The following is a 12,280-nucleotide window of genomic DNA, read 5'->3' as shown; positions in this document are numbered from 1 at the left end:
CTAAGAAAATCTGATAAAAAGATATCAAAGCAATGCTGAAGGTATTATTGTTTTAAGAGTAAAAAAGTGCAATAAAAATATTTAATTTATATAAAAATACTCAAATAATCTGCATTAATAATTGATCTTATGAAGGTATGATATATTTATATGAGCGCTTAAAAACAAATGCAGGAACCACAGCCTATAATACTTACTTACTTGCCAGGAACTGGATCACCAGCAACATCGCATAATAACAAACCAAAGACCATACTGGCCAAGCCTAGGGCGTTTCAAGGCTAAAAATAGACCCAAAAGGGGTTGGTGGCACCGTTGTTTGCTACCAAAAAGCGGCGTTCCGCTACTCATACATCGCGTATACGTAATTGCCTGGTTCAATGAGAAACGCCCAATTAGTGGGTTTTTCTCGCTTTGTTTCAGAGCTGCCAAGCCTGGCTTGGAAACCCAGCTCTCAGCCGAGTTCGGTGGAAAGTGGACAACGAAATCGGTAGTAGCAACAATAACGACACCTGACGCAACTATGGCCGAATAGACGAGCGCTGATTTATCTCTCTTTTAAGTTCTCCGTATCAAGCTGTCAACGCGTTATTTTAGCTCCAGACGCGCTGTGAGTTACACGCGCCTTGCAGCTCACCTGAAACCCAGAAGTTTGATGCCGTAAAAATCGCAACGCATCGAAGTGCAATTAGCCAAAAAACAAATAAATAACGCGACAAAATACAACAAAAATCCCGTTTTCGGCAGCTCTGAATATCCGTTCTGTGCTCTTCCGTGTTGTGTTGTCTCGCAAAAAGGTGTATAAAAGGTAATCCAGCCTCAAAATGATATTCGGACGCTGGACGCGTAAGCAAATACTCACGATGTTTGGCCTGGGAGCTGCCCTTCTGGGAGTTGTGATTGTGATCGGTGTCCTTAACAGCAGTGCCTCCTCCAAGGAGCTTCCCTGGAACGATGCGGCCAGATCGAAGTGCTACAAGACCAGTCCCAACACCACGCACTCCACCTTGGAATTAGTGCACATTGTGTTCAGACACGGCATTCGCACGCCTGTCGACACGTATCCCAAGGATCCGTACCTCAAGGATGGCTTTAAGCCAACGGGCTGGGGACATGTGACCAATGTGAGTGATAAAGAAAATTATAGTGTTGTGATTTTAAGTGACTATACACATCTATCTGATCAAAGTTGATTAGCCTTTTATATTGGCTATGAAAATATTTGGCATTTTGACCAAAAGCACTAAATTTTATTGCTTTGTTTTTAGTCCGGAAAACGAGAACTCTTTGAAATGGGTCGTTGGCTGCATCGCCGCTATGGGGACTTTATGGGACCCTACTACAAACCCGATGTAAGTTATCGTTGTACCAGAAATGTCTGTTTTTTAACATTCTAATTCCCTCAGCGACTCCATGCCCAAGCCACTGCCTCTCCGCGAGCAATGATGTCCTTGCAGACAACATTGGCCAGCATGTTTGAGCCCCGCGGAACCCCGATGGAGTGGAACAAACACCTCAACTGGCAGCCCATTCCCATTGTATCCGAACCCCTGGACGAGGATTCGGTGGGTTCTACTATAAATGTTCATCTAACCCTATCTTTGCTAACCATAAGTGCTCGATTTAGTTGCTGCTAGTTCGTACACCCTGCCCCCGTTACTTCGAGGCCCTCGAGGAGGTCTTTAAGAGACCAGAAGTAGTTGCAGAAACGGAACCCTATGAGCAAATGTTCCGGGAGCTGACTAATTTAACCGGAAAACTGGTTCAGAGTGCCGAGGATGTAAATTCCCTTTACATAACCCTGTTGGCTGAACAGGAGTTTGGCTATAAGCTGCCGGAATGGACCAGGGACTACTTTCCCGATCGCATGCAGTTCCTGGCCGAGCAGAGCTACGTTTACAACGCTTACACGCCTGAGATGCAGAAGATCAAGGGCGGGCCTTTCCTAAAGAAAATGTATAAAGAAATGGTCGCCAAGAGAGCCGGCAGCCTGAAGCCAAAGGACCGAGGAATGTATATCTACACAGGTCACGACTGGACCGTTGGTAATATATTGTCCGCCCTGGGCGTTTGGAAGCGCCAAATGCCCAGGTTCGCTGTGATGGCCATCTTCGAGACTCACAGGGACAAGGAGACGGGAGAATACTATGTGGAGGTAAGCGAAAGTAGTGTTAGTTACTGGTAATTTGTAACTCCTTAAGGGTTTCTCATAATTATCTTCCTCGCCTCCCTAACCGCAGATCTTCCTCCGCAACGACGAGCACGGGTGCGTGGAGCAGCTGCAGCTGAGGGACTGCGACCGGCGGTGCCCTCTGAGTCGCCTGATCGAACTGAGTGCCGACGTTCTCCCCAACGAGTCGGTGGAGCAGAGGTGCCGACCCCATGACGCCAACTTCGTGGAGCCGCCACCGCGTATAATCGATCAGACTGGCCGTTAGCGAGAAGCGTGTAGCCAAAAGTGAAATGTTTGCACTCAGTATTACCATGTGAATAAAAATATGCATATACTCTACAGAATAAAAATCCCCAAAATATATAACAGACCAGGAGATCGTTGAGTTAATTTCTTGGGAGGGGGGAATAATATTCGTGTGAAAATAATTAAATAGAATTTTTTGCGAAATGTTTGCTATTGTAGTTGATGATTGCGCTGATTGAGCGCCTGCTCTTCGCTGCTCTTATCTATATAAGTATATATGTATGCGCCAGAGCGAGTACATAATCGAGACTTAAAAGCAGTCCGCAGTTCTATTGATGCAGTCACTCAACACACAAGCCCCAACGAAGCCGGTCCACTTAATTCCAAACGATTCGCACAATTTAGTTTTGCGAAAATGCTAAAGTTCCTTGTCTTGCTGCTCGTCGTGGGCTGTGGCTTACTGGTTCGAGGAGGTGTTATCGAGATCCCCGAGGAGGTTAGCCAGGCTATCGAGGAAACTTCCAAGACTCCAGAGGTCCTTCCCCCACCAAAGAGCGGAGAAAGCAACTCAACCCTAAGGCTAGTGCATGTGGTAAATATGTGAAAAAATAAAAAGATATTGAAATAAGTGGTTAAGAATTAGTGCTCGTTATAAATTTGCTAACTAAGCAAGCCAACAGACCGTATAATAAACCCAACAACTGATTAATTGTTATTAAATTGTATAAAGGAAAAAAAATATCCATGATTTCGTAAATTTTCCTTCCTGTTCTCTTCAAAGCCCCGCTCGGGCCACCCCAAGCGAAACCAGCTTGCAGTTTACGCGGCGTATACGTAATATTGCATTAAGTACCAAGACCTGAAACCGGTTTAGTGGAACTTAAACTTCAAATTTATGGGGCAACTCATTGTATAATTTGTTTCCCCCATTTCAATTTGCATGATTATAACTCAATTAAATTAAATAATTACGGGAATGAATCGATGTAGGTGCATAAATTAAAAATCATTAAAATCAGCGTGTGTTTAATTAAAGGCAAAGATATAATTAATTACTTTAACATCACCTATCCTGTTGGATTTATTCTTTCCCTAATAAAGCTGGTAAAGAAACTATTTGTATTATTTATATTATTTAGTATATATTTCTACATTTAACTAATTGTTTGCTGGGGAGTATAAAGATATTACTATTTTTATTATTATATATTTACTAATTTATATATATACAATATATTATTACTTTTTAGCTACAATGTTTGCAATCATTTCCAAACTCTTTATATATTTAATATTTATAATGTGCTTTATTTTCCGCCAGCTATTTCGTCATGGCCCCCGCACTCCCGTCAACACTTATCCGAATGATCCACATATCAACGAGACCTATGAGCCCTATGGATGGGGGGCACTTACCAATGTGAGTATTTGGCAAATACAAGCAAGATTATCCAAATTAAAATGCAATTTCCATCTGACAGGGTGCTAAAGTGGAGCTGTATAAAATAGGCAAACAACTGCGTCAGCGCTATAAAGATTTCCTGGCCCCCTACTATCAGCCCGATGTACGATAAGTGGAGCAAGCTCAGGGGCATTAAACGTAATCAGTTCGTTTGCCATTCCAGATGATCCGTGCCCAATCTTCGGAGTCGCCGCGCACCCTGATGTCACTGCAAATGGTGCTCGCCGGACTCTTTCCGCCGGAGAACACGCCGATGGAGTGGAACCTGATGCTCAACTGGCAGCCCATTCCCATTGTGATGGAGCCCGAGGAAACAGATGTGGTGAGAATATATTATATTTTAAGGATATTGTTTTGTGAATTTAATATGATTACTATTTGCAGCGCATAAGGATGAAGGCGCCGTGTCCCCGCTATGAGGAGGCTGTCTCCGAAGTGATGAACCTGCCGGAGGTGAAGCAGCTGCATGCTGAGAACTCCCAGCTTTTGCAGGAACTGACCAATATCACCGGACTTAACGTGACGTATGCCCATGATGTCACCAGCGTATTCATCACACTGCTCTGTGAGCAGACTTATGGTCTGGAATTGCCCTCCTGGACCAAGGACTATTTCCCCGCCAAGATGCTTCCTTTGGCGTCAAAGTCGTACGTCTATGATGCATATACGCCCGAGCTGCGCAGGATGAAGGGAGGCTTCTTCCTGGAGCTCCTGCTAAAACAAATTCAGGCCAAGATTTCTGGCAAGTTGGAGCCGAAGGATCGCAAAATGTTCCTATCCTGTGGCCACGACTGGACCATTACAAATGTACTGTCAGCCTTGGATGTTTGGAGTGCTCAAATGCCCAGGTTTTCGGCCCTGATCGCCTTCGAGTTGCATCAGAAGTCCGAAACTGGAGAGTATTTCCTTGAGATCTACTTCCAGAACGATCCCGACGAGGAACCACAGCAGTTGCAAATTCCAGGATGCGACAAGCAGTGTCCCATTGAAAAGTTACAGGAGCTGATCAAGGACATTTTACCCAACGCCCCCTACGAGGAGCTCTGCAGGGCCAAGGGCACCCTAGAAGGCGCCAAGATCAGCTATAATTAGCTAGCAGAATTCCATGATTAATGATCATTGATCGATCAGTATTAAGATTATGTAAACAAGAAATATAAATAGCACTTAGATGTAACTTTAATTTCAGTGTTTGATTGACGGGCACGCAAGGGAGGTGTATGTACTTATAAAATAGGTTTTCAGGTATGAGTTGAACTTGTTTGATGATGAAACAAACTTTTCATAATATCAGGAGGTGTATTGAGAACTTTGTTTAAAATATTTTAACAAGCTATATTTAGGAGGTTTTCTGTTGGTCTTGTGAGTATTGCTTATTAAAATAAATATATTATTATTATTATTGTTTAAATCTAAACTAAACTAAAGAAGACCAGGTCTTCAGCATAGACAATCATGTTTCTTGCATGCCAAAGTATACTTTTCTTTGTGGCATACTTTTAGGCAAAGTTAACGCTAAGGAGGGTTGCTGTGTCTATGGAAAATAAAATTAAGTATCGTTGTTGAAAACGAAGTTTGTCTCAGAAGATTAAAAGATTCGTTCTCTGACATGCTATATTAAAGTATTAAGTGATATTGATAGTATTACAACACCTCCAAATACAATATTATAATTTTTAAGCACACAAGATTGAACTGTTCATGATATTTGTACGTTATAATATTTTTATTTCAGCATATACAGACAACTTTTAAGATTTTCAACAATTTATGAAATGTTATAATAACTATTTCGATTACAAAATGCATTGTGCATATCTTAATCAACCCTCTCTCCCATTGGGGCTCACATCCATCATATAAAAAGTGCTCTGTTTCACTTAAAGCCCAACAGTTGGCATTTGCGGCTTCACTCACTCGGATCGGAAGTAAATCACCAAACGGCAAACACAAAAAAAGAAAACAAAAAAATCAAAACAAAAGGGCAAATGGACACCACCACCAGCACTCCACAAAAGCTTCCGGACCAGCCGCCAGCCCAGCCCCAAAAGGCGATATTCAAGTTCGGCAATTAAGCAACGCGAATGGATAATACCAAATTAACATAATGCTCGATCGGGAAAAAAGGCGATTTATTACCGGAATGTTCACACACGCAGTTCGGATGACAAATTCGTTGGTATTTGGACGCGGGGGCGGCGGCGCCAGCCAGGAGATTACGGGTAAAGAAATAAGCGGAGCAAATCCGAGAGTTCATATAAATTAAAAGTCGCGGGCGCGCTTCAAGACGCCTCAAACGCTCCGGTATTGTTGTCGGTGTCCGGGCTTCTGGTCCTCATCCCTCGGTCAAACACACATGTGACTCTATAGTTCCCGTACAATAGACCCCCGGCCACAGTGACAAATAGAATAAAATAGTAATAAAAGAGAGCGGCGACGGTGACGAAAGCATTTGGCGATAATGGAACGATAAAAGAGTCAAACGCTCGACTTTTCGACTCTGCAATGACACTCACCCCGCAGTGTTCCGGACGATAGTGCTCGCGTGCCACGGTCGGAAAAGTCGAACATATAAATATTACTATCGGCTTACCATAGCTATTCGAGGGCAAACAGAAGATAGTGGCTCTACACTCGGAGAAACACTTGCCGTCCGAAAACCTGTTGCCCGCCGTCTTTGTAAATTAGTTAGTTTAATTAATTCGTATGCTTAATAAACACAAAACTAAATAAAGTCCAAGCCAAACGCCATCATAACAAGTTAGTCTTCGATCTGTCCCGAGACCGTTGACTCCCAAGAGGCGAACCGGAGACCGGAGCACAGCGCAGAATTGACCCAAAGCGCGACGGCGGAGAATCCGAGCCCCTGACAAATTCTACGAGTATAAAGCCCGGCCAACAAAATGCCGCGGTCGCATTTCACTCGGAGGCATTGTCTAGCGATGACTGGCGGATTAATTGCATCGGCGGTTCTCATCTGGTGCGTCGCTCACTCGGCGCTCGAGTCGTCGGCCAAGCTCTACGATCCCGGCACTGATAAATCCACGCTCGAGCTGCTCCATGTGGTAAGTCAGTGCGCATCGTCACTCGATGAATCGAAAGTCTAAGTCTGAGAGTCTGGAATTAAAAATGTATTAAATAATAAACACAATTCCGGAAACACAAAACAGCTGTGCAGCGAAACTTCAAGTGATAACTACACTCTACTAAAAATATAGAGTTTAGTGGTTTAGAGGTAGAAGAATTTTAAGCCAGACAAAAATTCAAATGAAACTCTGTTTGTGTTTGGCTTGAAGGAAGTATCTTGTTTTCAAAGATGTGCACAACTTTAAGCCACAAAATTATATTAATTATTAGTGAAATTAGTGAATTAAATAAATATACAAATGTATAGTAATAATCACATACTCAAGAAATTCAGTGTCAAATATTTTTGAAATCAAATACTTATAATTGCTAATAATTTATAAATAATTAGTGAATTAATATGAGAAACTAACAATACTTTTTGTGAAGAAAAAGCTTTCTTTACAGTAGTATTAATATTTTGAATTACTCAACAAAATAACAACTCTGACTTGGTGACGATCACTGATATAATTATGACATTATAAACCCTTTTCTGATATAAAACTTTTTTATTTAAAAGTTAAATAATCTCTGAACACAATCATTAAAGCATTAAATATGTCATATCAACAACTGTAGGAATATAGGTAGAGGCAAAAAAACAAAGCTCCCATAAATTATATCACCTGAAAAAAAAAAACAGTTTACAGTGATGAAGCCCAGCCACAATGTGTTTATAATTTTTTAAAGTCATATACTACATATCCTAAAAAAAGGCCTTGTCAATTAGCACCGCTTCTAATAATATTCCGGCGTCAGCAGTAATCTTTACAGCGAAAATCCAGCTGATAACGAACATAATACATTTATGGCAGTGGCTCACAAAATTTTGTTTACCGCATTCAGAAATTCCGTGGCATTGACATTTACGTGGGCAGTGAAAAAACACACATTCTGTTGATAAAGCATTTGTTTATAAACATTTTAAAGGAAAGTGCAAAGGCAGGCACTTTTTTTTGTAGCCGTGTGTTAAATCATAATTATGATTGTAGTACAATTTAGCGGACTGTCAGCTCCGGTAGCAGATAAGATTCTGTTCGGTCACTTAATCGCTTTCATTAGTACGGAAAGTGAACTTGTTTGATAGATATAGATATAGCATAAGTCTTGGCTTTTACCACCTGTATTGTATCAGCTGTTTGAGCCATTTGTCTGGTTTCATCGATTCAGATAACGTGGAATTGTATAATTACCAACAACTCTCGATAAAAAACACGATCGAGTGCAGCCAGGCGAGAAGTTCAGCTGAGAATATTTCCCAAGCGTTAGATAATTCTTTTACAGCAATTCGAGTTAAAAGTGAGTTGGTTTTATGAAGCTTGGGCTGACCTTGGAAAAATCACTTAACAACTTTAGTGGCTCTTAATGGAAACCTGGGGAAATCCAATTAAAGAACGCAAAAAATGTATCAAATTAGTTTGCGTGATGCTCATTTATTCATTCCAGCTGTTTAATTACGTAAATACTTTTATTTAGTCGCAATAAAACCAGTAAACCTGTATAAACGCATATATTAAAAATTCTGCCAAAATAACTCTTACTTTAATTAAGTCGATTTTAAACTTTGCCAGCTCGTACATCTTTGAAAGACCCACAAAAAACAACACAAAAATTAATTACAAACCCGAAAAACCAAACAAAATCAAAGCAAAACCGAAAAACCGGCTCCCTAAATTACAGTTCGCACAAAAACCAGTCCCCGCAGTCAAACGTAAAATAAAATTATAAAATAAAACTGCGACGCACTTTTGCTTTTTGTGTGGGCTACGGACTGAACACCCCACAGAATAGTGTGCTAGAAAAGGCTATAGACGCAGTCCGATCCAGAGATCAGGGATGACCTTCAGGCAAGACGCCTTCTTATCAGCCCGAGAGCTGGAGCAATTAAACGGAACAGAGATCGCGAGCGGGGAAAATGCTTCCGTGAAAATCTGGGGTCGCACGAGCCATAGATGCGTATTAATCAGTCGCGTGTGGAGTGTCTTTAGCTCGTTTCAAAATAAATAAAAATAATACAAGCTCTTAAGTAAAAGAATTAATAAGCCAGAGAGCAAAACATTTATGTTTACCTTAAAAGTTTGCAGCTTAAAATTTAGCTAATATATTTGAGATACATTTATATAGTAGGTCTTTAAATTAGCTATTAATTATAATTTTACTAGAAAGAGAAATCTTTCTGAATACTAATTTAAGAATAATTATAAACTCTCCCATTTAACGCCGCCAGCTAATTAATGTGTTTCTGCCTTTTGATTGTCTGACACGTCTGTATGTTATTTATTTGTCGTACTGCAGTGTGGCGAATCCATTTGACTAATAAAAATTGTAATTGCTAAACTTCAGGTATTCCGACATGGACCACGAACGCCGGCGGATACGTATCCAAAGGATCCGTATGTAAATGAGACCTACTATCCATTTGGCTGGGGACAAGTAACAAATGTGAGTGCAGAAAAAGTTGGAAGTTGGGCAGCACAAACTTTTGCCTCGTCATCCCCCAAACCCAAACCCAAGCCCAAGCCCAAGCCTTGGCCCAGTCCCATCTCTCCCAGCAAAGCATTTAAATAAATTGAAATGCAAATGTTTGCTGGTAGAGCCAAGGGAACAGGGGGGCTGGGGGAGGAAGGCTGCATTAACATATACACATGCATATGTTTATGCAATTGCAAAAATGCAAGGCATTTATTATTTTATAACACTTCTCTCCATCTCTGTCTCCTCGGACGCTCGCCGGCTCTCCAATTCTGCGCCCTTCTTCTGGTGTTGTCTCACGTGCCATCCGCTCATGCCATGCAATAAATCAACGCTCCAGAATGGCAAACGCGAGCTGTTCAACATTGGTACTTGGCTGCGTAAGCGTTATGGCAAATTTCTGGCGCCCAACTACAGTCCCGATGTGAGTAAGCAGTCACTAACGAACCGACAACGAACAACCCCTTGCCGCCCTACACAGAGAGAAAACGATTTAGTTTTTTCTTAGAATGTTTTATGCACTAAATTATGTTTGGTGTCTTTAGTGTTCCCATCAAAAACTGAGCCTCATTTATATTATTTTTTTTTAATTAATATGATTTTACTATATTTTAAAGTAATATTTTAAAAGGCTTAAAAGTATAATCCAATATTTAATTGAATATCCAATATTAATTGAATAATTAATTTAAAAGTTGTTGAAACTGAAGCTTGCCTGATAATTTTAATACAAATATGTGAAATAATCAAGTTTAGTGCTTTATTTTCTCTCTGTGTACCCATTCCATACGCCCCTACCAACACGTCCGTGAGGCGGTGGCCTGATAGTGCGGACGTTTACAAATTGCAAAGCTCAAGCGCGCTTGGCTCATCACTCAATTCCTTCCTTTCTCCTTTTCCTTCTCCCTTTCCATATCTGCTTCACCGCTTTCTCTTCCGCTTTCTTTTGCTGCGATAGTTGGTCCACGCTCAGGCGACGGGTGTTCCGCGGACTCACATGACCATGCAGACTGTTTTGGCCGCCTTCTTCCCGCCGAAGGGCACGGACATGGAGTGGAATAGTCGGTTTAATTGGCAGCCCATACCTGTCTTTTCCCAGGAGCTCAATGAGGACACGGTGCGTATACGTGATAGCTGAAGTGATTAATCGAAAGTATCGGTTTCACAGTGCAGATCAATCTATCTATAAGTGATGACAACACAATGCGATATTTAAAGTAAACAAAATAAAATATATTTTTAGGGTTTGCACTATATAATGTAGTAATACTTTATATTTAATACCTATTAATATTAACTTACAGTTGCTGCTCGTCCGTACTCCATGCCCCCGATATTTTGAGGCCCTTAACGAAGTCTACGAGCTACCTGAGGTGAAAGCTGAAATCGCTCCCTACCTGGAAATGTTCAAGGAGTTAGAGGAACACACCGGCCTGAGCTTCAAGGAGCCCGAGGACGTGCAGTCTCTGTATTTGACCCTGCTGGCCGAACAGGAGTGGGGTCTGGAGTTGCCCGAATGGACCCATTCGTACTTCCCCGAGAAAATGCAGTTCCTGGCCGAGCAGAGTTACGTTTATAACGTCTACACGCCCGAAATGCAGAAGATAAAGGGCGGGCCCTTCCTCAAGAAGATGTTCGACGAAATGCAGCAGAAGAAGAACGGAACCCTGAAGCCCAATGGCAGAAAGCTGTTCATCTACACGGGCCACGACTCGACGGTGGTGAATGTTCTCTCCGCCCTGAAGGTCTGGGAGCGACAGCTGCCCCGCTACTCCTCCATGGTCCTATTCGAACTGCATAGAAACAAGGAAACCGGGGAATACTGGGTGGAGATATACTTCCGCAACGATCCCAAAGCTCCCGCCCAGAAGCTGACGGTGCCCGGCTGTGAGTTCCAGTGCCCCTTGGAAAAGCTGTTGGAGCTGGCCAAGGATGTGGTGCCCACGGAAGCGGATGCCAAGCGATGCGAGTCTCGAAACGAGGGCTTCACAGAGCCACCACTGCGAGGGCCATAAAGACCAGAATCTAGTCCCCAAGTAAAATTCGTAAAGGTGCTACAATTCTCAGGGAGTGGGACTGCCACAGACTCACCAGTAAGCCACATCCACCAAGTTAGGTTCATAGGTTAGCTTAAGCCGAATAAACACGTCAACCCATTTTGGGACGATCCAATAAATATCGAATAGTTGAATTAATATAAACTAAAAGTATATTTGTTTGGAATCGAAAAGAGCTATCGTCCATCGATCCAGAGTGCTTTAAGGTTCCGATCAGGGCCCGAGTTCAGCACTGGGTGTCAGATATTGTCAGCCGGCGTCATTTTCGCCCCATGTGGCAGCCAAGTTGCCTCATTTCCGTTTTGTGGCGACAGTAGACTGCCGTCGCCGCCATTGCCCAATAGGCCGCTTCCGCTCGGCCTTTGCCAGCGGCAAACGCAAACAACTTCCGCACTTGTTTAGCCAGTTGGATGCGCCCCTCCATCTCCAGCTTCAACTCTAGTCCCAGCTCCAGTTCAGTTCCATTTCTATTGCTATTGCCATCGCCATCTCCATCTCCGGACCCCTCACGGCCCCCTGTCTTGCTCATTTTTGCCAGGAGGTGACATTTTTCGCATTGCGGTTTACCATAAACTATTTCATTGGGGAGTTGTGTGCCACCTCGACCATTTCTTTGGGCCCTAACCATCTGCTCATTCGCTTGTTTGCCATTGTTTACTCGTGTGCGTTGCCATCTCTCTTGGCCCTCCTTCCGCCCTATCTGTGTGTGTCAGCTTTGCCTCCCCCTCCCTGTTTGTGTTA

General features: G+C 42.5%; 3 protein-coding genes across 4 annotated transcripts; all 3 read left to right on the top strand.

Moving 5' to 3' along the window:
• Positions 1-248: 248 nt before the first annotated feature.
• LOC108083645 (venom acid phosphatase Acph-1) lies at positions 249-2,549 on the top strand. Its single transcript, XM_017179516.3, has 5 exons — positions 249-1,124; positions 1,269-1,352; positions 1,407-1,565; positions 1,628-2,155; positions 2,241-2,549. The coding sequence occupies exons 1-5, from the start codon at positions 825-827 to the stop codon at positions 2,436-2,438; spliced, it is 1,269 nt and encodes a 422-aa protein (XP_017035005.1). The 5' UTR covers positions 249-824; the 3' UTR covers positions 2,439-2,549.
• Positions 2,550-2,750: 201 nt separating this feature from the next.
• LOC108083747 (venom acid phosphatase Acph-1) lies at positions 2,751-5,064 on the top strand. Its single transcript, XM_017179663.3, has 5 exons — positions 2,751-3,011; positions 3,741-3,839; positions 3,901-3,984; positions 4,045-4,203; positions 4,266-5,064. The coding sequence occupies exons 1-5, from the start codon at positions 2,835-2,837 to the stop codon at positions 4,971-4,973; spliced, it is 1,227 nt and encodes a 408-aa protein (XP_017035152.1). The 5' UTR covers positions 2,751-2,834; the 3' UTR covers positions 4,974-5,064.
• A 705-nt stretch (positions 5,065-5,769) lies between these two features.
• Positions 5,770-11,689, top strand: LOC108083748 (venom acid phosphatase Acph-1). Of its 2 annotated transcripts, XM_070285911.1 has the most exons (6): positions 5,770-6,717; positions 6,753-6,946; positions 9,354-9,452; positions 9,823-9,906; positions 10,441-10,599; positions 10,787-11,689. In XM_070285911.1, exons 2-6 carry the CDS (start codon positions 6,785-6,787, stop codon positions 11,495-11,497), a joined length of 1,215 nt encoding a protein of 404 aa, XP_070142012.1. In that variant the 5' UTR covers positions 5,770-6,717; positions 6,753-6,784; the 3' UTR covers positions 11,498-11,689. The 2 variants fall into 2 exon arrangements, with proteins under 2 accessions (XP_070142012.1, XP_017035153.1); XM_017179664.3 differs by having other exon boundaries at positions 5,771-6,946.
• The last annotated feature ends 591 nt before the right edge of the window (positions 11,690-12,280 follow it).

This window comes from Drosophila kikkawai, chromosome 3L, assembly GCF_030179895.1.
Source record: "Drosophila kikkawai strain 14028-0561.14 chromosome 3L, DkikHiC1v2, whole genome shotgun sequence".
Lineage (NCBI taxonomy): Eukaryota > Metazoa > Arthropoda > Insecta > Diptera > Drosophilidae > Drosophila > Drosophila kikkawai.
Note: the sequence above shows the minus strand (reverse complement) of the source record. Positions and strands in the feature narration are given on the sequence as shown.